General features: G+C 33.5%; 2 protein-coding genes, 1 long non-coding RNA gene and 1 pseudogene across 6 annotated transcripts; 2 read left to right on the plus strand and 2 right to left on the minus strand.

Annotated features, from left to right (window-relative positions):
• Window positions 1–1568: 1568 nt before the first annotated feature.
• LOC104772798 (uncharacterized) lies at window positions 1569–6080 on the minus strand. The gene is made up of 13 exons (XM_087504046.1): window positions 5750–6080; window positions 4777–5324; window positions 4335–4679; window positions 4195–4248; window positions 3853–4023; window positions 3629–3769; window positions 3494–3547; window positions 3359–3415; window positions 3068–3264; window positions 2878–2959; window positions 2153–2593; window positions 1929–2067; window positions 1569–1818 (listed from the first exon to the last, which is right to left on the minus strand). Exons 1-13 carry the CDS (start codon window positions 6078–6080, stop codon window positions 1802–1804), a joined length of 2577 nt encoding a protein of 858 aa, XP_087360172.1. The 3' UTR covers window positions 1569–1801.
• A 1137-nt stretch (window positions 6081–7217) lies between these two features.
• On the plus strand, window positions 7218–8459 carry LOC104771631 (uncharacterized). Its single transcript, XR_015593031.1, has 3 exons — window positions 7218–7446; window positions 7625–7730; window positions 8217–8459. It is a non-coding gene; the product is annotated as an uncharacterized LOC104771631 (long non-coding RNA).
• A 5597-nt stretch (window positions 8460–14056) lies between these two features.
• LOC104772799 (small RNA degrading nuclease 1 pseudogene) lies at window positions 14057–15014 on the minus strand (annotated as a pseudogene).
• A 4605-nt stretch (window positions 15015–19619) lies between these two features.
• On the plus strand, window positions 19620–24159 carry LOC104771632 (uncharacterized). Of its 4 annotated transcripts, none has more exons than XR_015592919.1 (12): window positions 19620–19886; window positions 19957–20028; window positions 21989–22055; window positions 22148–22275; window positions 22374–22445; window positions 22546–22685; window positions 22775–22889; window positions 22974–23069; window positions 23168–23308; window positions 23452–23539; window positions 23638–23757; window positions 23859–24159. XR_015592919.1 is itself a non-coding variant. In XM_019242555.2 (12 exons), the coding sequence occupies exons 2-12, from the start codon at window positions 20026–20028 to the stop codon at window positions 23870–23872; spliced, it is 969 nt and encodes a 322-aa protein (XP_019098100.2). In that variant the 5' UTR covers window positions 19658–19886; window positions 19957–20025; the 3' UTR covers window positions 23873–24159. The 4 variants fall into 4 exon arrangements, 2 of the variants coding, with proteins under 2 accessions (XP_019098100.2, XP_087361235.1); XM_019242555.2 differs by having other exon boundaries at window positions 19658–19886; window positions 22989–23069; XR_015592920.1 differs by having other exon boundaries at window positions 19706–19886; window positions 19967–20028.
• The last annotated feature ends 2116 nt before the right edge of the window (window positions 24160–26275 follow it).

Raw genomic sequence — 26275 nt, forward strand, 5'->3', positions numbered from 1 at the left:
CCTAGCTGTCGAACTGAAGATAACAACCAGATTTGGATTGCAAATGGAAAGCCAGCCATTCCATACTGTTTCTTTGCCAACGTTCCCACAGTCATTTCTTTCACATCTCTCACTAATGATTCGTAAGCAATTTCACCCCAAGGATACTTACAGAAATTCTCAAAACTACTGGCTCTCAGCAAATTCTTTAAGGGAATTTGAACTACTGGATTTTGAGCTATCAATATCCCCTCCACTAGTATCAAAGCACCTAATCTAATTCTTTCCTCAGATTTCATGTCTTTCCCTTTAACTTTCAAAGTATCAAGAAGACGTTTGCAGGTCATTTTATCATTCATCCACAAATCTTTTTTCGATGTAACAGTACCTGATGGAACAGTGCCTACGGGAAGGCCTGTGGTAATGACGAATTCCCTTAGCGAAAATCGCATAGGTTGATCATCAAATGCAAACCAGAGCTCGTTTTTCGCAGACAAAATCCTCCTCTGTAGTAAGTGGTGGACCAGTTGACTCGAGAACTTGATATTTTTCCGATTAACAAATTCTATAATTGGACCCAAGAAAGACTTCTCTAACTGCTGGAACTCTTTTATTTTTAATGCATTCTTTACACTCGCCAAAACAGCTTGCTCTGAAGAATATTTAGTAACTCTTTCTAATGTATCTCCCTCTGTGCCTGGCGTGATTAATCTTTTTGGAAAGCACAGTTTCTTCGCGGAATCTTCAAAATTACTCATATCGCAAAACCTGTCAACATTGTTTACAGAGAACATATTCAAGGCATGCACCCAATATCCCTTATAAATCCTATTTTAAAACCAATTTAAAACTTTTTAAAGACATTGATAAATTTCCAACCTTCGTATTCCGAGTTCACCAAAACATCATAAAATTTCATATTGAAATAGAAATTGAAGTCAAAATTAAATTCCAAACCAAACTTACAAAAGGGAGAAGAAGAGACGACGAATTCGAATAGAGGACTGAGAGGAAAAACGAGGAAGAAGAAGAGTCCGTAATTCGACAAAGAGAAATTGCAATTTGAAGTCCTCGCGTACCCAATCAGCCGACTTCTACTTTCAATCCGACGATTTCGTGACTGCAATCCGACGAAATCGAGAACCCAATTTAAGCAAATACAGATTTGAGTGAATTTCGCGCATTCAACCTCCCAGACGGAAAACTGTACTTTTTGAAAGAGAAACCCTAGTTTTTAGGGACAATTGATAAGGGGGGGGGAGTGGAGGTTATATTTTACTATTTGGGCCTAGGCCTAGGGCTTTCACCCTTATTATACAAAAACATTGTAAAATCATTTAAAATATAGTATTAAAACCATTTAAAAGTTTTTACAAGCGTTTTAAAAGGTTAAAAGGGGTTTTTTTTGGGTATTTCAATGATTTTAAAGGATTTAAAAGTGTTTTAAAACGTATTTTAAAAGGATTAAAAGGGATTTTTTGAGTATTTCAATGATTTTAAAGGATTTACAAGTGTTTTAAAACGTATTTTAAAAGGATTAAAAGGGATTTTTTTGGGTATTTCAATAAATTTTATAGGATTTACAAGAGTTTTAAAAATTTTTTAAAAGGATTCGGAAATGATAAACAACGTTTTAAACTTCATTGTAAATACTTAATCTTAAACGAAGTATATATATAAAAGGAGTAACTTAACATATTTTTAGAATATGTTAAGTTATAATATTGTTCTTGATGCAATAATATTGTTCTTGATGCAATAATCTAAAGCACCATTCCTGCGATCACGTTCATATACCAGCAAGATGCAAACTTCCATTATCCTAGTCATTTTGTAATTCTGCAAATATAATATAATTGATGTTAGAACCATTTAAAATACATTGCAATACAAAAGTTGTTAACCCATCTAAAACCAGTTTAAATAACCATGTAAAAACCTACACTGACCTGCAAAGATATCAACCGCCATTTTCTTCCGTAAATCACCAATTGACTCATTTTTAAGATTGCCATGTGTTGTTATGCTCATAGCCAAACATTCGATTGTCTTCAGCATGAAGACACCACTATCTTCAATCTTATCAACCTATCAAGAAAAAACAAAGTGAAGAGTCCAAAGTATTTACAGAGACCATATCAAAAAACCAGAAAACAAGCTCAACAGTATTTACCTGAGGTATGCAATTTATAATACTGATTCTGAACGGAGATTTCTTTGTATCATTTTCCATCCCAAACTTCTTCTGGGTAATATAAGGCATTGCAACAGCATATGCACCCACCTGTTTGTCTTTAATTTTGTTGGTGTAAAAATGCTTGCCCAAGTCGTAGATAATCATCTCCTTCTTCTCCAAATTGATCATCAATGGCATCCAAAGCCTTTCCTTAACCAACATTGGCGCCAGTATTTTGTTTGTAGGTGCTTCCTTGAAGAGTTGACTGAATCCTTCTTCAGGGAACTCATATTCATCTTTGTTGTCAACGAATATTGAGTAATATTCATCAATCTCTCTCAAAAAAGAAGTTTCAGCCAACGTCAATGATTTGCTTTTATAGAAGTGCGGATGACTTTCTTCTCTTCTGCTTAACAACTTCACAACTGTATCAACATGCTAAACAACAACAAAAAACAGATTAGAACAAGTCTTGTTGTCAAATAACTCATATAAATAAGTTCAGACCCGGTCACACATCATCTTGTAAACCAATTTAAACACATTGTAAATCTTTGAAAACGCTTAAAAGACATATTTTAATTCCTTTTAAAACCTTTTAAACCTCTTGTAAACACTTTTAAAAACCCTTTTAAAACTCTTTAAAACCTTTTTAAAACCTTTTTAAAACCCCATGAAACGTTAACAACACATTTGTAAAACCTTAAGCTTTGTTATCATACCATTGTTGTTAACGACTTCCCTGGCGTCTCTAGTGTTGTGAACCACTTGGCATCAACTTTTTTACCCAGAATTGTTAGTTGCCTACATCCAAAAATAAACAGAATAATCAAGAATACTTTCAAAACCATGAATACATCTGTTAAAAGACTAATTGAACTTTTACTTTTGTTGCTAGAAACTAAAACTTACTTTGCTTTCCTTGAATTCTTCCAGTCACTAAATACATCTAACCGGGTCTTATCAACTTTGGAAAAAGGATAAAGTATTGGGTCCTTCTTCTTCTCGGCCGTGTAAGGCGGCTGAGTGTGAATAGAAGGAATTGTATTTCGTTCACTTTTTCTTTGCACACCACCAACATCATCAGATTTAATCTTCTTTTTCTGTGGCTTTACAAAACAAAAAAATTTCGCACTTTATATCGATACACTGGAAAACATTTTAAATATCTCATAGAAATAAATAATTAAGTTAGATACATACCCCTTCTCTAGCTTGAATATCAGCATATGGGTTGTCACTTGGTTTACGCTTCTTCCTCTGTAGTGCCTCAAGAAAATCACAATTTTTTGTAAAACATTTAATAAAATGTAAAACATTATACAACTAGTTACTAACCTCTTTTCTGTTCATAACATCATCATCACCATCATTGCTTTGCTTACACTTTCTCTGCAGTTCATCATTTCTTGGTTTACTTGATGAAATCTTTTAAAATACTCATAACAACTATATAAAAAATTAATGATTTACCTGTTTTCTCTCTCTCAAAACTCTCTTCTTACTGCTTGCTCCCTTCTCTTTATCAATGCTTTTATCTTTTCCACTATCCTCATCTTCTTCAGAAAGAAGATCAAATTTTGGTGTAGAAGGGCGTGGAGAAGGAGATTTATCCTTCAAAGATGATAACAATTGTGGTTTACAACAGGCTTTTAAAAGGATATTTGAGAACTTATAAAAATACTAGATATATGTACCTTTGGTGTTTCTTCAAAGTAATTAGCATCATCACCACCAGTTTTTTGAGTGTTTTCATCATCTGCAGCGTAGCTCCCATCTTGTGTGTTTGATGGACGGACAGAATCTGCAGACTGGCTTTCTACGAAATCTTCTCTAGCAATATCTCCATCAACATTTTGTTTGCCAGCCTGCAACAAAAAAAAAAGAACATATAACAACATCATTTTTAAGGTTTTACATTCTGTTTCAAAAGGGTTTTAAAAGGTTTAAGTCACTATGGTTGCCCTTTAATCAGTGTTATGCTGTAAATCCGTTAAAAACACTTTTTAAACAGAAAAACTTTTAAAATAGATACTGACCTCTTCATTTATAACCTCTTCATTTCTATTCTGTCCATCTTCATCTTCGTGAGACTGCAAAGGGAAAAGAAAAAAAAGGACCTCAGTTTAAAGAGTTTAGTGTCGAATATATGCGAAAAGGTGCGATCTTGTAATCTTACTCCTTTATCCTTATCTTTCCCTGATGTGGTTTTGACAGCTTCTTCAATGGCTTCTAGTCTTTTGTTGAAGTCATCTAACATAAAGAGGATTATGTCAAGTTTTTCTGAATCTGACAAATTTTTCTCCATTTTCTCTTGTTTCTCAAAGTCTGGCAATTTTTCCCCCATTTTGTCACCCAACTCTCCCAAAGCACAGTAAATATCAACTAATCTTGTAGACCATTCTTCTTTCTTCAACCTATAGCCTTTCATAACCAAGCCAATAACTTCTTCAAAATCATTGTCATCTTTATCAACCAAATGCTTATATTCTTCTGGATCTCCAATTATTGTTTTGACTTCAACCTACAAAAATAATCAAAATCCATCAAAACAAAACTCATCAAATATAGATAACCAATGAATAATCAAAACTACACTTTTAATAGAATTCAAAACTTACACAAGTTGCTGTCTTAATAGCTTCAACAACATCATCAAACCTTGCATAACGACTTGATTGCCAATTGAGAATCAGTGGATAGAATGTTCTGGAAAAATTACATCTTCTCGCAAATTTATCACCAAAAATTGGAACAGCACTCAAGGCCCATATATATAATGCCATGGGAAATCCCTTGACACTATACCGACCTTTGAACCAAGTATTTTTATCGAATTTCTGAATGCATGTGGCGAGAATGTTATACGCTTCCTTGCCCCATGGTTGGGCTGTATACATCTCGAAATCTGATGCATGCTTCAGCCTAGACAGAGGTATCTTCTCTGTTGAATTTGGTGTCATCAAAATACCTTCTGTTAATACCACTGCAGCGAGGCATTCCTTTTCCTTGTCATCCAAAGGTTCTTCACCCTCTTCTGGTTCATTAAATAGTCGATATTGAAGTTGAGTTAAAGTGTAATCTCCTCTCACCGCCCAAGAATATGGTTCACTAATTGGATCTTTTCCGTTATTCCTTGGTTCTCTATGAATAGGTTCGCATTGAATCTCTATGTTTAATAAAACAATGATGTTAGTTTGTTCAAACTTTGCCTAATATAAACTGTTCTAAAACCCTTTTAAATCCCTTTTAAAACTCTTTTAAAACTCTTAAAAGGTTTTAAAAGAGTTTTAAAAGGGTTTAAAAACTTCTAAAACAGGAAAAACCCTTTTACAATAGTTTTAAAAGGTTTTAAAAAGGTTAAAAACCCTTTTAAAACCCTTTTAAAACCATTTAAGAGTTTTAAAAGAGTTTTAAAAGAGTTTTAAAAGAGTTTTAAAGGGGTTTTAAAAGGGTTTTAAAACATTTTAAAACGGGAAAAACCCTTTACAATAGAGTTTTAAAAGGGTTTTAAAAGAGTTTAAAAGAGTTTTAAAAGGTTTTTAAAAGGGTTTTAAAAGGTTTTTAAAACCATTGCAAACACTTTATAATTACCTGTTGTAAGGAAGAACTCTCTCATGGAAAACCGAAGAGGTTGCATGTCGACTGTAAACCATAAGTTTCTCCCTCTTGTCTTCAGCCTTCTCATCATCAAGTAGTGGAATATTTTCCCAGAAAATCCAATGTCTCTGGCAGAAAGATTGATGATGTGCCCAAGGAAGGAAGATTGAAGCTTCGTGAAAGATGCTTTTCCTAATGTATGTTTAACTTTGGCAACTAAGCTTAAGTCCGAATGTTGACATATGTTTGCTCCAACAATTGGTTCTAAACCCATACCATATGTTGGTTCTGGTAGTGCAAGGGGTTCAAAATCAGTTGATGCCATCTGTTAAAGAAACACACTTAATTAGACTTTTCAACGGATTTACAAGAGTTTTAAAAGGGTTTTTAAAAATCAACATCACACGTTATCGATCTGAAGTCATCTTATCAACACACTTTATCGACATAATTCAACTACGACCGATCTAAAAATTGATATCAAATGGTTTAACAGGGACTTTCAAAAAGTGTTTTACAAGAGATAACAAAAATCCAAATTTACAAGACTTTACTAATTTCAAATCCATATCAAACACAATTATCGATCTGAATGCATCAGATCTGAATCTGGATCGATATCAAAGAAACTGAAGAGGCTTTTAAAAACTGTTTTAAAAGAACATAAATCCAAATTTAAAAGAGTTTACATATTCCAAATCGATATCAAAGAAATCTAAAAGCCCTAAATTTAAAAAAGCGATAGTCCAAATTGATAAACCCAGAAAGAAAAAAAGAAAGAATGAACCTGCCTGCGATAAAACCAGAATCAATGTCGGGAATTACGTATACGAGAGACGAAAGCGCAGAATCGCCGCGAAGAAGGATCGAGAATAGCCGCGAAGAAGAATCGTGAATCGCCGCGCAGAATCGCCGATGAACGAAGGAGAGAGAATCGTCGGTTGAGGAAGGAGAGAAGCACGGCGAAGTGGAGAGAAAATTAGGTTTTCTTCATTAAGAGTAAAAAAGTCTTTTTCACCAAAAAAAGGGGTACCCTTAAAAATGGATCCTTCCCAAAGATATTTTTAAAAAGTGGAAGGGAAAAAAGGGCATTTTTGCTTTTCCCCCTTAAAACAATATATTTGTCAATAGACATTACTAAGTATTAAAAAAAAAACTCTAAACAAATGTAGACAGCTCAACTTTTACGTTTTAGTATAGCACATTATATATATTTAAATTATTTATGTTTTGATCCAATGTACTAAAATCCAAATATAGATCTGAAATTTTCAGATAATATTCGGGTAAGATATCAGATCTCAAGTTCTTAATACTTTTATTCATCACTACTTTCTAAGAAACAAAATGTCAATGAGAAAACAAGGAGAATCAAATTTTGTTGAGAAGATCAAATTAATCAGTAAAAATGACTAGTGGAGAAACTTATTATTTTTCCTTCAAAAATTATATAATTTTTTTTGGGGTTTATCATCTTTTATGCTCCTTGTGGAACGTTGGATGCTCTCTCCATCCTAATATATAATTCACTCTGCATTCTGGTCTATGTAAATAATAGGCTTGAATCAAGAAAATAAAGAAAGAGAAAGAGATGGAAACTAATTATAGGCTCATAGTATTTTTGCTTCTTTGTATCTTCCTTTGTCGCGCCGAATCTGCTCTTCCTTCTCACTATGTACTCTCACACACCGGTTAGTGTTTAGTTACTATAAAACATCAAATTATGGATAAGGTTTTCTAAGGGTTCTTGAAATAGTACTCTATCTACTACGTGTATACAATCTCGTGAAACTAAATTAATGTATTGTTCCAATGTGGTTTGAGTTAAGTTGGTTTTACGAATTTAAAATTTCCAAAACATATTTGAAGGGAGGAGAATGATGGGTTATTATAAGCCCAGTCGTGCCATAGGAATTATGAAAATTTCCAAAACACCACCATCAAAAAGTCCGCAGGCTCCAGGCAGAGGAGATTGGTATGTCCCTTTTCAATTATTCACTTTCGTTTGAAAATTTTCTAAAAAAACACATTCCTCGTTATTTTTATTTTTGTAATAGTGGAGGAGATGGAATGTCATCATCTCATTCAAATAATTTGAATCTATTAGTTCTATTTTTTTTTCTGCAACTACAAATGATTATGCTTTCCCAAAAATCAAATATGTGATATGTTGGGTGTTTTAAATAAGTTGTTCATCTCCTACATAACTAAACTAAGTTATTTGGTGGAAAGGGCCTATGATCTCCCATTGGTAGATGATTTATCTGGTGCTGTGCAAGGTTTGATGTTTTTTTTTTGGATGAAACAAATATGAGTAAATTAAAATACTAGTTGGAAAATAAAAAACATTGAATAATCAATTTTCATAAAGATAAAATATTTAATGCGTTTATATTTTTTTACTTTAACTTTTTTTTTTTGTTGACTTACGGATAACTTGAATTCGTAATATAATTTTTAGAAAGAAGATTAATGAGCCAAATGGATGTAGGAGCATCAAGCAGTGCACAAGGTACTGGTCGCAACCACTAGATCCGGTTTCGGTTACTAGTGTTTATATATATCGTATGTGTGTGTGTGAATTTTCTATTTTATGCCTTCACATGTCAAGAAAGTTTGAATTCTGTATTACTATTATTTAGTTTTCGATATATCGTGGAATACGTATTGTTTCACACAATTTTAATTACATCAATTTTATTTATCATCATTCCAATAAGTCGAGGCGATCATCATATAGGCTTTGAAAAATAAAAACTATATAGCTACAAATGTAACTCTTTTAGTTTGTGTGTTTTTCAAGTAAGGTTTTTAAATCTCATCATCAATGCATAATGAAGTTTTAACAAAATTTCATAATAGAACAAAAATACATTTTCTTCAGTAGTTCTTGCTCGTGACTCGTGAGAATTATAAAATATGTAGAGCCACTGTTGATGGCTCGAAATTCAGTTCAAAATCACAGTGTTTGGTGACTATCGTATTACCAGTTGAGCTTTTTGTGTTGTATGCATCTTCTCTTATGGGTGGTCTTGTGATAGTTTGTTTCAACACATCTCCTGGTTCCCTATCAAGCTTTGTCAAGTTTGTGTCTCTATGTTTAATCTCTGCTTGTTCTTGTGCTTTAATTTCAAAGTTTGCTATTCGGGCATGTTCGAATATGCTCCATCTCTCTGTATTTTGTTAAGCTTGAATGAAGAGTTTGGGTGCACAAAAAAAAAAAAGTATCAAAACCCCAAATGTCTCTTGTGGCCCGTTCTAGAATTAATTAAGACCAAGTAATTTTGACCTTCAAACTAGTCTCATAAGTATAATACAAATATTGAATCTTAAGAATTACTTTGATAGTAGTTCCTATTCAAATATATTTCTTTTCATTTTTTTTCAGCTAATCTATACTATTAAAAGGGAAGCATTTTTAATAAGTATACATAGATTAAGAGATTATTATATGAAATGCAATTTAAAACAGAATAGGGATAAATATAACTCAGAGCCAAACATATACAATTAATAGAAGAACTGTATAAGGTAAACATTTATCCAAACAGACCTGTAATTAGTAGAACAAAAAGGGAAACACGTAAACAACATTTACGACATACAAAAATAATTAGCATTCAAACAAGTAAACAACAATAATTAGCATTCAAAATTTCTAAAATTTGAATCATAACAGTTACGAATTTAAATATCAACCATATTTGAATTGTTTAGGATATGAGTCATTAGGATCAAATTCAAAATCTTTATAAATATATATCTACTTAACAAATGTGCACACAATATTAATTACTATCATCTAAATTATAGACATTTTCAATTCAAAAAATCCTAAATATAGGAACAAAAATAACAATTTTGTTATGAAAATATATAGTATCAATTGCATTTATCCTATTAATGGAACCACTGACCTCCACTATAAATATAACCATCGTTAGAATGGCTACCAACGATGGCAGATCCGAATCATGATGTCAATCTTTTTCAAACCAGTGGGGATATATTGAAGGTCGTTTTATCAGATAAAATAATGAAAAAAAATCATCAATTATAAACAATGGTTTGAATTTATAAAGTATTTAGTATGCATACTTCTTTTTAAAGTTTTTCTTAATATGAAACAAACTTATGTTGAATTCTACTTTTTTACAGAGTTCAAAAATTCATGTTTAACTCAAAAAAATATATGTGAGGCGTTTTTGTTCTATTTTGAACTACTCTTTTAAGGTTTTTATGCTTTTAGTATTCTAATATTTTACATCATTGTTGACAAAATACTAACCGTTTAACAACAAGATGTGTTGTTTATTTTTATGAAATTATATCTTAAAACTATCATAACTATGAAAAATAGTAATATCTTTAATTAAGATTTGAAAATTTAAATTGATATTTTCATTTTATATATTATTACTGATACATGAAGATACCAATATAGATACCTGGAGGTACTTCCTACCAAAAAAAATACGTGAAAATGCCAATATATAAATGATTTTAATATCTTTTTGTCACGCATGATTTTAATATTTTTTTGTCACACATGATTATAATATATATATGTATATATATATATATATGTTTGCAGGCGGTAAAAAGAACAAATGTTGTTACTACATATGGTGTCAAGGAGAAAAAACATGTAAAGTGAAACGTGAAGGAGTATTGACAAATGACTTTAATTTTCAAGAATATAATTCTGAAGTGATTGATTCTACTTAATATAATTGTATAGTAGATTTGTGTAACCATCCACACATAGCATAGGTATATATGTGTGGTAATAAAAAATCAAAAATGTTTATTAATATATTTTACAAAATTATTTTTAAATTGTAAATTCACTTTTTGTTTATTTTTCATTTAATTTGTGTTATTTAAATTGCGGCAATCAAACAGAACATATTTTAGAGTATTGGTTAAAATTGCATATCCAAACTTATACGAAACCAATAACCAACAATAAAATTTTGGAAATATAATTATCAATTTTAAATAACATAAAGAAATCAATTTTAATTCGATTGCATAAATATAGAACTAAACATACCAAGTCTTTTTTTGGAGCATTACCAACTAAAACGAAAAAACCTATCATACCAACATAATTACCGTAACTGTGTTAGTGCATAAGGATAAGTTTTGTTAGTAAATACTAATGAATAAATATCAAAATTAAAGGGGAATAGTTTCACTTCTTTTCACACATGAATATATAAAAGTTTTAGTATATCAAAACATAAAATAATATCTTATCAAATCTCTTAAGACATATTTTATAGATAATTTTTTAAATTGAAATACATGTTACCCACGGGTTTTGCAAATTCAACACGGCAAATACAAAACATTGCTCATGTGGTTTTTGGGTGACAAGTAAAAAAATATCAAAACTATTACAAAGTAAGTCTATCAGTGTAGGTTTGTCACGCTATACAATTTAGGTCATCAAGTTTAGAAATTTTAATCATTATGGCAAATTTTATCTAATTTGATAGATAATTTTGAGAAATATAAAGAAAATTTGTATAATGTCCACTAATTTGTAAAAATTAAATATCCAAACAAAAAGTACATGAAGTATGAATATTGCATCCAAATCTTCTACCTATTTCTTTATATGTTAGACTAAAATATACAATCTCAAATGGATAAAGTATTTTTAAAATTACAGTTATGAAATAAAATAAATATGGCATATATGAGACGTGACGGTTTTTCTGTCCAGATATAAACATTTAAAATTCGTCTAACTTTTTTAATTGTAGTTGTTTATACTTTTCGTCTAAAAAAACAAAACATATATAATCATTCTTTTCGTCTAAAAAAATAATAACATATCAAATGTTATACTGATAAGAGTTTAGATTATAAATGTTACTAATATCCCGCACATACGTAAATATTGCAAACCGGATAATAATCTTAATTTTTGAAATCAACCCCGCACGTACGTGCGGGTCCGAATCTAGTTCACATATAAAAGGAAGAACATATGATCTCTATCTAAATAGAAATCCACAAAAGTAGTAGAGCAAATTAAGATTATATAGATCTTTAACTCATATATACCTAGGCAATATCAAATACCACATATACAAGTGTTTTTACATAACTTAAACCAACTATTCTATAATTAATTGGGCTAACCTAAAAAAGATAGGGAAGATTCCGTAACCTAGCTAGCTGACTGTTAGTGATTCAGTATTGCTAAACAAAATTCAAAGAGATGCAAGATTCGAAAAACAGCTTGTTCCAACTTCCAAGTAATTCAAGGTAACATGCACAACGATCTTGGAGGTACGGTGAGGGGAAATTGTGCATCACTCGGAACACAATTTCCTTCAACCAACAATGCTCTGAAAATAGGAGCTTTTATGGTTTAGCAGAAAAATCTAACTTCATGGAAAAGCAAAGTCAAACAATATTTTTCATATCAAAATACATATTTATGATCGAAAGGTGAAAAAACATGTTTATTTTAGAATTTTAAACAATTAAAAAATGTGATGGAAGGGAGACTAGTCTAGACAGACTAGTCTGGGCTTATACCAATGATGGAAAATATTCAGTGAAAAGCGGATATTGGTTGGCTTCTAAGGAAGTGGAAGGGAGAGTTGCAGACTCCAGTACAACAGAAAACCTTAATAATATTAAAGCTCGGATTTGGGATTTGTATACTGCTCCAAAGATCAGGATGTTCCTGTGGCGAACTCTATCGGGTGCTCTGGCTGTTGCAGATTGCCTGAGGGCTCATCGGTTAAATATTAGTCCAATTTGTAAAGTGTGTCATGTTACAGAGGAATCTGTATCACATGTTCTCTTTAGATGCACTTTTGCGGCTCAAGTTTGGTCTGCATCGTCAGTGCCTTTGCCGGCACAGGGTTTCTCAGCCTCGATTTCTGCTAATATTGAGTACGTCTTTGATATAATGACAAGGGGTGACGTACAACAAAGTTGGCGTGAGGCTATACCCTGGATATTATGGGAGATCTGGAAAGCACGCAATGGGACTGTGCTAGCTGGAAAAGATTTTGATTACCGGTTTGTTCTTGCTGGTGCGTTGACAGATGCTGAGGAGTGGATACGTCAAAATCTCATTGCAAGAATAGGAACACCAGGGAGCGAAGCAAGGAAATCGGTATCTGGTTCCAAAAAGATGGACTAAGCCGGTTCATGGTAAACTCAAATGTAATTTAAATGCTTCCTGGGTAAACGATCACTTTACTGGGGGGTGCTTGGATTTTGAGGAACCACGAGGGCAACGTGTTATTCCATTCTAGACATGCTTTTTTGCCAACGGTGAATCGTATCTCTGCTGAGCTGCAGTGTATTCTCTGGTGTTAGGAAAATTTACAGATCCTACACATTTGGTCTTGTGAGATTTGGTCAAGACTGTGGGGCAGCCATTAAAGCATTAGAGAAACCTATGGAGTGGCCTAGGTATCGATCAGTTCTTCACAGAATCTCCGAGGTGCTACGTCACATGCAGGATGTCTCGTTTCATGTAGCTGTCCCAAAATCCAATAGAGTGGCTCGGGAAATTTCCGGGAGTGTCACTCGAGATGGACGACTGAACTCTTATCTATCCCTAGGAGGTCCAGCTTGGCTTCAGGAGCAGATTAGGAGGGACAACAGTGCTTAGCCTGTTCTATTTGGTTTGAATGAGTTGATCTCCATGATTATTTTGTCTAAGAGTGAACGGATATTGTCTGTTCTTACTCTGTTTTTGTACTGTTGACCTCCTTTTTTAATGCAATTTAGATGATCAAAAAAAAAAAAATGTGATGGAAAGTCTTTTCCTTTGCTCTCGGAGGAATGAAAATGAGAAAAATGAGTTTTCTCCTTAAATTTTTTTGATTAATTTCCTTCACTAGAAATTTCCTTATAAAAGTGGACATATGAGGAAATTTTCCCTCCACCAGAAATGAGAGAAAAAGAGGACATATGCAAAGTACGTTTATTCTTTTAATTTTGTTACAAATAGATCTGTCTTTCTTTCTAATAACTTCTTCATTTTTTTTTCTTTTCAAACTAAATTTTTCTGTTTTTTTTTTTTTTTTTTTAACGTTATGAATCCTTATAGAAAAAAGTACATGGTTTGGTTTGACTTCTCAACCTTAACATCAAGTGTACACTTTCCAGAAAGAAGTTGGTTTAGCTCTTCAGATGTCACATTGTGAGGGATTTTATGTAGAAAGAGGTTTGCTTTCTCAACCTCCAGCATCTATGGAAAAAAATTGCAGACATTTGTTTTTGTAACTGTTGGACTTTATGATAAAACTATAACTTCTGTTATTCTGTAAATCCATATTTGTTAACCTCTTTAGATGGTTTGATTGTTGTCTCAGCTCTTTTCTCTATAACAGCAAGTACAAGTTTCATCGCAGCTGTTGCATCGTGTATACAATCATGAGGAACGTCGACCTTTCGGACTTCATAACCAAAAATAGACTTGCTAAGGTTGTTAAGTGAAGGTCTTCTAAGCTTTCGTGCATTTGAATACTTGAATACAAGTGCGGTATCAATTACTTTGGGATGATCTATCTTCAACACTTGCAAATCTCTGTTCAAACTGTGACCTACCAAAATAGTACCCTCGGAAATAAGAGGCTGCAAAGTTTCCTGTATATCTGCCACAGAGAGTGTAGCATTTTCGATATCTTCAGCAGTGACCCCTGTTATGTGTGATCTGTAGTCAACAACAGGTTTGTCCGGTTTCACAAATTTGTCAAGACTCAAGAATCACCTTTAAATCACGGTCAACAGCGCCAACTCGAACTAAACCCTCAGTCCCATCTTCACAAAGAACCATCTCACAATCAAGAGCTACAATTTGAGTTGATTTCATCACTTTTGACATCTTCAATCCAACATCAGATACAAACCAGTCCTCGGAGTATGGCTGGAACGAATAGTATAGAGAGTAATTCAGATGCTCAACGGTCAATCGAACTAGCCTCTGCTCAGGAATGTCTTTATCTTTGGATTCCTGCTTCAACTTTTCAATCAGAAGATGATTGGCGTGACATTTCAGAACTTGCAAATCTTGTTTCTTCTTAAAAGTAGTCAGAAATTGGACCAAATCGTCACGGGAACGCCTCGAAGGGTCAATAGGTGATTGAACATTTTTGTCGTAAATACTTAAAAACTCTTTCCAGTTTCCTTTTTCTCCTCGCAAATCTCGACTCTGCAGTAACTTCACCAACTCTTCAAGGACTTCTTTCTCAGCTGTGGCTAGTTTAAGCTCCATAGTACGAGAAACAATGCTCAGGCCAACAGAGAGATTTTTTAGGGTTTCTGTTTTTGATTTTGAGAAAAAATAAAAACTCACTTCTTCTTGAATTAATTGGTCAAGTCTCAAAGTGGGTCTGAGACCCAACTAATTTTTCTGTTTTTAGAATAGTTTTCATAATTAAGAAAAAATAAATTCAAAACTTGTAATATTATTATATTATTTCCAATTACTCTAATTTATTGATTGACAAAAAAGGTTAGCAAAACTACACATGAAGGAAATTAATCAAAGAAGTTGAGGAGAAAACTCAACTTTTTCATTTTCAGATTTTGTTTTTCAATTAATCTTTTAGAAATCTGCCTCTCCATCAAGATATATATAGAAGTAAATGTTTATCAGCCAACGAGAAAAAGATAGAGAGATGGCTTCTCCAAAAACAAGTCAAGTACTCATCTTACTTCTGCTCCTTTGCGTCCTCCCTTCCCTCACGGAAGCATCTCTACCTTCTCATGAACAATCACTTTCAATTACCGGTTAGTGTTTCAATACAAATAAATGCATGCATAGAAGTATAGAACTAGTCAATATAAAGTGGAGTGCGCCCTAGCTGCTCGTTTTCTCTCTGGCACAATCCCCGAGACATCCTCTTCTGGCGGCGTCGAGTCCGATCGGCGCCGCTGGGAAACTGCTTCTCCGCTCTCGTTTTCTCTACTGCTATCTAAGCTTGTTCTCGATCTGTTTCTATGACGAATCCACCGGAGGTTCATCGAAGACTCTCTCAACTACTCCGGCCACGTTTCAACTTCACCCTCCCCTTCTCCCTCCGTCACATCCGGTGGTTTATCCGGTGGGTTTACTCGGTGAGATGCTTCTCTCGAATTCCCAACCATCCATCGCCGGATCTGAGATCCCAAAAATCATTGATAATTTTGCGTCTCGCCTCTCTCAAGGACTCCCCTCGAAGTCAACCTCAACACCTCTCTGCTCCTTGGATTTAGATCCCCTCACCAAGTGTTTTACTTGGCCGAGGTTGGACAAGAGATCTGTTTTGACGCCAGAGTCTTGCAAGCAATTGACGATGAACCGTGACCCAAATCTTGTACCTCAAAAACCCAGGTCTGTTCCAAATCTCTCTTTATCTACCCATAGTATACCTTTATGTCGATTCATGGTCTCAGTTGTCCGAAGACTGCAACTTGAACCTAATCAATCATGGTTGCTCTGTGGTTACAAAGTATGTTTGCGAACCCTGCCATTAGAACTATCTAGGGTTAGTATCTTTGATTGTGAAAGTTTAAAGACGAACGACATTATGGCCTCGTCTCTATGGAGCGAAGGTTACCGGAATCCCTTTGATCTTTTCTCTTTGTTTTCCCTGTTTCCTGAACTCTCTCAAGCGTTATTAATCTGTCCTGAAACCGGAAAACCTTGGAAGTTCGGCATTATAACATCTTCTCCAAAGAGAGGAGGTTACCGAAGCCTTCCCAACCCTCTCCCCACATCTTCCCTGTGTCTCGAGCATTGTCAAGCGAAAATCAAAACAACGAGGAAGTTTGTTCTCCATTGCAAAAAGCTGAAGACACTCGGCATTATGACCCCATCTCCATGGAATGGTGGTTACCAGAACCTCTTCACACAAGCTATACCCGACCCTCAACCTCCACTCACCCTCCTCCTTGCCAATGAGCAGACCAACCCATCTCGTCTCTCAGCTTTGGAAATCCTCTCAACGTCCCAATGTCAACTGATAAGGACTATTTCCCATGTTCCTGCTTTGTGCTTGAATATGGCATCAACTTCCCTTGAATTTGCTTGTGGTTTGGTGCATTATTGCCCAAGTCTCCAATATTTCTTGGATATGCTGTTGATTTATCTATCTTTTCATTGTGCTTCTTATTGTTGTACCAAGCTTTGCTTCGGAAAACTCTTAACCTATGTAATCTTTTGTCTTGTTGTTTGAATGAAAGCAAGATCTGTTTGTCCAAAAAAAAAAAAAAAAAGAAGTATAGAACTAGTCTAAATAGATGGAACTATGGAAGAGTTCATAAAATAATCTAATCACACCGGTTCAGATATCAAAACGTAAATTTTTATATTATATTTTTATATTAAATAATTTCGTTTGTTTTATTATATATTATAAAAAACTATTATTAGAATTATATAGTTTCATTATAAATGAAGGCTATTTCGACATCCAAAAAATGATACAATCTTATGTTGGAGCCCTCTAACTTTGCCTTGAGGTTAGCTTTATATGTTGTAAACTGCTAAATTATATATATATATATATATATATATATACTCCTTAGAGATTGAAAATGAAATTGTGACAAAAATTTTAAAAATTTGCGACGTCAATTTAAAAGCAATTATTTTCTTATTTTAAGCTACTAAAAATATCATTACGAGATTTTTGGTATAACTCATGTATATCCAAAATATTTATACTACTAGATTAGTACCCGTGCTATAGCACAGGTTAAATTTTATTTTATACAACAAATTTAAATATTTTTATTTGATATATTTTTTAGCATTAAACAATATCATCATATAACCTTGACATTTTACATTTAAACCGAATTATAAGTTTATCTTATTTTATCATAAAACTAACTACATTTTAATTGGTGAATAATAATAGAATATGTAAATAAGATATGCATTTGTTTCTGAGGAAAGAAGTACATATAACTTTAAATTGTGATATTACAAATAATAACTTTTAGATATGATATTTATTAAAATGGCAAAATGTAAACCCTATCAATTTTGATTACCAGTGAAGTGACCTTAGTGCAGTGGTAGGAGGTAAGTCCATTTGTAGAAGGCACTAACACATCCGGGATCGAGTCCCGGCTCCTACGAATGTAGGAATTTGGCTAATAGGCCGGCCAGTTGTGACCCAATGTTTGAAAAAAAAAAAAAATCTTGATTACCAAGCGAACCCTATAAATCTCGATTATCAAGAGAACCCTATAAATCTCGATCTCGAATCTCGATTATCAAGCAAACCCGCAAAGGTAAATTATACAAATGATACACTTACATACAACTAAAATGATTGATGTTTTAATTTTATAACCAATTAATGACTCATATATCTATTATATAGCCTAAAAAAAATTATGTACTGACTGGACTCATATATCTATTATAAAAAGTTGTGTAGACTATGTGTAAGTGGTATTTTTAATTTTGAATATTTTTGACCGTCAAAGGGGTCTCTAGAGTTAATCCTATTTAAGTCGGGAGATATTTAAATTTGTTAAATTTCCTTAAACAATATATAGAAGTAGGATATATATTGTTAGGTAAGATCGAAATATTGTTTAGTTTAATAAAAATCACAGTTTTTATGTTTAGGGTTACCGAACTTGGAAGATTTCTCGAGTTAAAATATTTTGTTTCATTTGTGTATATCATCTTTTATTCCTTCAAATGCTATTATTATTTCCGATTAGGTTTAAAGTGGATTCATTGCTATTGTTATTATTAATAATTAATTATGAATAATTGAATAAATAAGCAATATAAGATCTAACAGTAATCAAAGTAGACCGTAAATATCAAAATATTATCAAATGTTATACTTAAATTATTAATATGTCAATTCTATAACCAACTAATGACCTATATAACTATTATATGGTCTACCAAAAATAAGTCATGTACTTTCCTTTTATTAAAAAGGGGATTTTAGCTACAGCTCTTGTATTTTTAAATATCTTTACATCAAAAGTTGTAAAACAAAAAAAAATATTATATATATATATATATATATATATGTACTCTAATCAAACTCATTAATGATCAATCGTTTTATCGATTCAATTAAATCAGTTGTTTGACAAATTCGACCACTGCAGGCACCAGGCCTGGATCTGACCACCTATGGACCTGGAGCCGACGGTTTCCCAATTCAAATAGCCGTAAGATCAGATCATATCACACCATGGACAGCCGTCACCACTAAATCTGCCGCCTGACGGTATGAACAGTTTTTGTTATAAATCTAATAGCATTTTCATATATTTAAAAATTTGATGCACTATATTTGTCAAATCTGTTGCCAACGAAAACAGAGCATGATAACAAGTATGCCTTCAAGTTGTTATATACTGATTGCTCCAACCATTGATTTGCAAAACACTGAATGCTACAATTTCATTATCATTATATTTTTTTAAAAAATATATATAGAAAACCTTTAAAATTTTCTGGACATACCAAATCAACCGTCAGATAAAGGTAGATTCAAAAGAATAAGAGTTTAAAATTTAATTTTTAATTTAATTTTTAATGAGAAATTTTAAAGTAACTTAAAAGCAATAGCAATATATTTAGAAAAACATATTATTTTCTATAAAGTGTCTTCTCAAAAAAATTTCAATTGATAAATTAAAAAAAAAAGTGTTTGAGCGTTGATAGCTCAACTGATAAAAATTATCTGGCAAAGTCTAAAGGTCGCCGGTTTGAAGGACGACGCTTAGGAAGAGTCCATTTAAAATATTCTCGTACCTGGCCTGAAGGGATGTAAGGATCGAGGCCCGGAACCTCTTATTAATTCAAAGAAAAAAAAAAGTGATTAATTTTTTCCCCACAAGAAGTCAAACTAACCAATACAAATGAGTGGTGGAGAATACTGAATTATTGGGGGTTTTGCTTTATCTTTTCAGCTCTTTTTGGAATGTTCCCTTCTCATTCAGATTTATAAATAATAGTCTTCAATCAAGTAAAGAAAGAAAGAAAAAGAGATGGAAAATAATACGTTTCCTTCAAAGTCTACCTATTTGCTCATAGTGCTTTTGCTTCTTTGTACCTCTTTTTGCCGTACATAATCTTCTCTTCCTTCTGATCAACATGAACCACTCTCGATCACAGGTTAGAGTTTTAACAATTACAGTATAAGGTTGTCCAAGTGTTAATTGATGGAACAAATCATGAAATATAGGGAGGAGAAGGATGAGTGCCATAGGAACACCATCATCAACAAGTCAGCACACTCCAGGCGGAGGCGATAATGGTATGTCCCTTTTCTTTCCAAAGAAGCTTAAGATTGAATTACAAAAGAGATTGATGAGTTTATTCTCAGTTATCATCTTTTTCAAATGGTATGAATCTATTAGTATTACTTTTTTTTTTGTCAACCAAACATTAAATTAGAAAATAACTCCAAGATTGGTTGCCTAAACCGGAGGAAAAAAGTTTACAAAAGATATTTTTGAAACTAAAGATCTTGAGGAACAAGCAAGACAGTCGGCCCTTACATTTGACGTACGCTGGATCCTGGTAAGAGTGAAGGCGGGGAGAGAAGATCTGAAGTGGCTGAAATCATCTAGAAGATTGGAGAAACCGGGCCACTCATCTGGATCCTGCACCATCGCCACTAACTCTGCACAATCCGTCTCATAGGCTTGGCAGATAATACCAGCATTCTGTAGAGACTCCATCGCCCAAATCAGTGCTTGTAACTCCGAATGAAGGGGTGAAGGGCTTTGTCTAACGCAACGTGCTCCCAAAAGTAACGTCGAGTCCTCACCATTGCAATACCACCAACCAAACCCCATAAAACGATCCGACCCCTTCAAAGATCCATCAATCTGACAACGGGAAGAGGGTGGTGTGATATCTGAAGGGTTCAGAGGATTCTGGACTCACGTGGAGAAAGCTTTAGCCTCCTCCCATAGTAATTTATCATTAGTAGCCTGATTAATAACATCAATTGGCTCAACCTCTAATCCCTCAAAAAAATTTTTATTCCTAGCCTTCCAAATTGACCATAAAATCCAAGGTAGGCGATAACAAATGTCCGAAACTTCCGTCTGAGAAGACGCGCGCCAGAAAATAAAATCTAAATTTGAATACACTTATCCATAGGGGAATCCATCAGGAAGTAGCAAAACCGGAGACAACTCACAGATCCTATGCGAGTGAGGACACTCAAAGAGAGCATGATTAATAGTCTCAACCACAGAATCACAACGCTTACAGATGGTATCACACCGCACACCCCGATGAGCAATCCTCTCCAACACTGGCAGAAAACCGGAAGCAATCTGCCAGAAGAAATGTTGAACCTTTGGGGGAACTTCAAGTTTCCAGGCTTGTGCTCGAAGGGCCATACACGACGGTCCATACTCAAATTCCTTTATTAAATCTCGTGCAAGCCGATAACCCGATTTGACCAAATATTTCCCGGATTTTGTGTAATGCCAAATTAATCTATCCGGTTTAAAGGACTTACTGACCGTCATACTCAAAATTATCGGAATTTCCTCCGGATCCATGAACTCCTCGAGAATAGGCAAATGCCATTCCTTAGTGATTGGGTTAATTAAATGATTAACCATTAAATTAGGGTGTAACACCTTCCCACGACCAGAAGCTGGCCTCGGTGGGTTATCCGGTATCCAAGGGTCTCTCCATACAGAAGTATTACAGCCAGAGCCTATCACCACTCTTGTCCCATGTTCCACCAAACCTTTTGTTGAGTAAATACTCCGCCAAGCAAAAGTGGAGGAGTATGGTTTTTTGGCCATTAGAGGATGTTTATTCCTAAAATATCGACCTCGCATTACCCTAACCATTAAGGACGTTGGATAGTGAATTAACCGTCAATACTGTTTAGCAAGCATCACATCATTAAATTGCTCTAGAGCACGGAAGCCCAACCCTCCGTCACATTTATCCTCACACAATTTGTCAGTAGAATGACGTTTAAGAAAATGATTTTTCTGCCATCATATGTCAAGCTTTTTTTTTTTCAACCATCATATGTCAAGCTTTTAAAGTGTTTGATTTGTGCAATAGATAGTTTTAATAAATGATCAGATTATTTAATTATGTCTTTCACTATTTTCCAAAAAATCATTTTCTTAAACGTCATTCTAAAAATTATTTAAGTATGTCTTTCACTATTTTCCAAAATTGTCGTTTTGTTTGTGGCTTGTGCGGTGGCTTTCACCTGCAATTTCCTCGCTAAGTCTATGAGCTCAAACCCTACGATATCTTTCTGCGATAGTAACTTTGATTCCATCGATTCAGACTTGGGTAAGCTCGAAAACCTCATACTTAATTCCTTTATTTCATGGTTGAATTGTGTAATTACGTGAATAATTAATTAATCAATTTCATGTTTTCAGATGTTTGTCAACCTTGTCCAATAAATGGAGAATGTTACCAAGGGAAGTTGAAATGTAATCATGGATACAGAAAGCAAGCAAATTTATGTGTTGAAGATGGAGAAATCAATGAATTAACCAAGAAATTGGTATTTGAGATATTCGAAAAAAATCTGATTTTTAAGTTTTTCCCTTCTTTTATGTTGTTGTTGATGGGTTTGAATTATGGCGATTGTATTGTTTTCAGGTTGGGTATTTTGAGAGAAAAGTTTGTGAGGCATATGCTGATAGTGAATGCTATGGTACTGGAAGAATATGGGTATGCTTCTGATTTATCTTTAAACATAATTGTGTTTTAATTTTAGTTGTGTGTTCATTTTGTGGTATTAGTGAGTAATTGTGTTCATCGATCTTTTTAGGTTCCGGAGGATGATGTTTGGGAAGATCTACGTAGCAACGGTTTCTTGAATACATTAGACGAGTCTGCTTACATTTTTGTAAAAGGAAAGGCTGTAGAAGCTGTCACCGAGCTACTACAGAAAAGGACTAACTCTAATGGGTTAGTATTTTCATCACTGATTAATTGGATTCCATTGGTTACTAACTATTCATTAAAGATTCTTACTTTGATCTTTTAATTATCTGAAGGATTAATGAGTTGAAGTGTCCTGAATCGGTAGTCAAAAGTTACAAACCAATGACTTGCGGCATGCATCAATGGCTCTTGAGAAACATCTTAATCATCTCATCCTCCTGTGCAATGGTATTGTAATATTAGAAAGAAAAGAAAAAACATTATTTTGAGTGGTTTAGTTTACTTTATCAACATCTTCAAGCTTGTTTACAGTGTTGAGATGTACAGCTAGTGGGGTGCGCAATATTGCGTAGGAAAATCCGAAGTAAGCGACAATTTTCACGTAGAGTGGAAGAGCTATACAACCAGGTACCTCTTTTATCCGCACAGCATCTCGATTTAGTCAAATTATCCTTGTCTTGGTGTAAATATAAAACGGCGTTTATTTTGAATTGATGATCCATTAGGTCTGTGACTTTCTGGAAGAAAATGCAGTGGCATCAAATTCTGCAGACACTAGTGACTGCGTTCATTGGGTTATCGCATCTTGGTTACGTGATTATCTACTTTTTCTTAGAGAAAGAAGAGACCCTCAGTTATGGAGTAAGGTAATGGCTGTTTTTGGTCATGTTTTTGATCTGATTCTGTTGTCTCTCTCTAACAATTTGTTACATGTATCATTTTCTTATAACGAATTCTCAATTTTGTTGCCTGACATGGTTCTTTACATTTTTTTTTGGTTAATTTATAGGTTGAGGAGTTAATACAAGAGGATTCACGTATAGACCGATACCAGAAACTCGTCAAGGGTGAACAAAAAGTTGTATTGGAATGGCAAGGTATGAACCTGGAATACTTCTTTATCCTCTTTCACTCGTCTATTTCTTTCTTTTTTCTTTACATTCCATTGAAAGTTGTTTCCTCATCAATAATTCAGTTGAAGGTTCACTTAGTTTATCCAAGCTGAAGAAACGGCGAGAGACGGAGAAGAAAGATAGAAAAGTTATTGGCTCAACAAACACAAGCTTGCAAGAATACTACAACAGAAGAATCGCTGGTAAGAAGCTGAAAAGTGAAAACCATTTCTATTGAGTCAACAGTAGACATTTTGTCTTAAGATTGATCTTTTTCTGTTTTTTTTTTTGGTTTTTGTTACAGAGACAAGTTCTTAATACATTTTACAAAAGAACAATGTATAGAAGCTTGTTGTGGTTCTCCACGCAACGTTAGAAGAAGATCCAAGGACTGAAGCATTGTCGATTTTTCATGCTGTTTTTATTCCTGTTTAAATACTGAGTTAGATTTGTTGAGAGCTACCACTTGATGGGCTCGCTCTTGTTTGGATTAGAAGGGAAAGTGATTAGAATTTGTGTAGTCTTTACAATATAAATATTGGTACGATACAATTCCGGTTTAAGTTGACGGTGACCTGGTTCATGAATAGAGAGAGTTAGAAGAATCATGTGGCTTGCGAGTGCGGGGGTATGACAGCCAAGTTAAAGAGAGTACGTGTCAATTGTCTCCAGTCTCCTTCCACTGGAGACTTTTTCGTGCCAAAAAAAAAAAAAAAATAAACGTTTTACAAAATTTGTGTGGAAATTTTAAAACAGTTTGATATAAAAACCTTCAGTAAAATCTAGCTTCAAACCAAATTTGGATGGATTGGTCTTGGTCTCCAGGGAGTGTACTAAGTCTATTCCGAATGTTCTTGTCAATCAGCTTTATCAGATGCTCTACTGTGAGAGGGTGTTCTCCATGCCTACGTCCGTTTCTTTCTCTCCAAAGCGAGTAGAGGGTAGCTTGGAAAGCATAACTTAGTATGAATTTACGAGTCTTATCAAGAGCATTACCAGTAAGAAGGGTGATGACATCTCTCCATTGGCTTGTGTATGCGTCCGCAAGTAGCTTTTGCACTATTAATAAACTGATTATTGGATCCTTAATTTGCATTACCCTACTAATTCTTCAAACTTCATAGTTTATACTTTACCATTAATAATTAACTAGGTAATATCCTACGCATAGTTGTATTACATATGTTAATTTATTTTAGTTTATTTAATTATCATAAAATTATGAGAATCTTTTGAGAAAATCTTTTTAATAATTTTTTTTTAAATGGTATTTTTAGTGTTGATAGTAAAAAAAATGTATTTTTGAAATTCTCATTTGAAAACACATATATAAAAAACAAATCTCCTAAATGTCAATAATACACTTTATTTATTCAAATCATAAAAATTTAATATGATATTCAAACTTTACCTAAAACATTTAATAATTAAATTGCAACATTATTTTTGAAGTATCAATTAAATATATATCCTCTAAAATCATATGAAATGCAATTAAAAATCCCAAATATTAATTTAATTTTTAATCTCTTTTATATTCACCTTAATTTAAGCTATATTGCTAGATTAAATTCTAATGATTTCCTCTTTGTAATAAGATTTACAAAATTTTGAATTAAAGAAACACTATAATGATCTTTATATAATTATATTTTGGATCAGAAGAATTAAATATAATGATGAGTATACAAATTCTCAAAAAAAAAATTGGAGGTAAGAGAGAGTTAAAAATTTTGATTTAATAATTCTATTATCATAGTTAATTTTGTTAAAACATTGCATACTTTTAAAAATAAAATATATATACATGTATGAAGATTATTTCTTTTGATTGATTCCCTCATTGGGCTTTGATTGAAATTAGTGTTGTTGAATTTGCACCGATAATTATTTTTTTGTAGCCACCAAATTTTTATTATACATTTGTAATTGAACATTGAAAATAGTAAAAAGAGAAAGAAAGAAGGAAGAAATACATTAAGAAAAAAAAATTGAACAAAATATAAGATAAATCCAGCAACATATTTAATCACACTCTTACCATGAGTTTTAAATTCATGCCACGATCGGTTATGCTCATGATTATTGATCAAATCATGTAGTCGGAACGAATCTTTTGGTTTTATGGTGTTTATTGGTCGGGGGGGATGAGAGTTTACAATGTTATCTAGGCCTGTGCGAATCTGTTTTCCATCACCAACAATGAATCGTGATCCTTTTTTAATGAGAGCAATGCCGGTTAGAAGAGATGACCAACCATAGGATTGTGATCGTTTTGGAGTTGCATCAAGTAAGGAACCATCAGGGTAATATCTAGCCTTCATCACTCGAGCAAAAAGAGAGTCCAGAAATTGTATAAGTCGCCACGCCTGTTTTGCTAACAGAGCATCGTTAAATTTTTCTAAATCTCGGAAGCCAAGACCGCCTTCCCTCTTTGACATTTGAAATTTTTTCCAAGATAACCATGGAATCTTGCGATGATTTGAGCTCCTTTCCCACCAGAAATTCATTAACAGAGATTCAAGTTCAGTTGTGACCCCTTTTGGCAATTTGAAACAGGACATAGCTGCCAACGTTACCTGCTCGACCTCCACGGGTACTACCAATGTCTGACACTACTTTGTTAGTTTCCGAAATTATCAACCCGACGACTCAACAATGGGACAAACAGAAAATTCAAGAGCTGATTCTACCTGAAGACCGGTATTTGATATACAAGCT

Source organism: Camelina sativa, chromosome 20 (assembly GCF_030686135.1).
Source record: "Camelina sativa cultivar CO46 ecotype springtype chromosome 20, ASM3068613v1".
Classification (NCBI taxonomy): Eukaryota; Viridiplantae; Streptophyta; class Magnoliopsida; order Brassicales; family Brassicaceae; genus Camelina; species Camelina sativa.

Bases quoted from the DNA above. Each gene is read 5' to 3' on its own strand.
- LOC104772798 (XM_087504046.1), bottom strand. From the start codon at position 6,080: ATGGCATCAACTGATTTTGAACCCCTTGCACTACCAGAACCAACATAT. The intron at 3,548-3,628 runs GTAAATCATTAA...GATGAACTGCAG, and splicing joins TTTTGAGAGAGAGAAAACAG to AGAAAGTGTAAGCAAAGCAA. The intron at 3,265-3,358 runs GTATGTATCTAA...TGTTTTGTAAAG, and splicing joins ATATTCAAGCTAGAGAAGGG to CCACAGAAAAAGAAGATTAA.
- LOC104771632 (XM_019242555.2), top strand. The intron at 22,446-22,545 runs GTATGCTTCTGA...CGATCTTTTTAG, and splicing joins ATGGTACTGGAAGAATATGG to GTTCCGGAGGATGATGTTTG. The intron at 23,540-23,637 runs GTATGAACCTGG...TCAATAATTCAG, and splicing joins AGTTGTATTGGAATGGCAAG to TTGAAGGTTCACTTAGTTTA.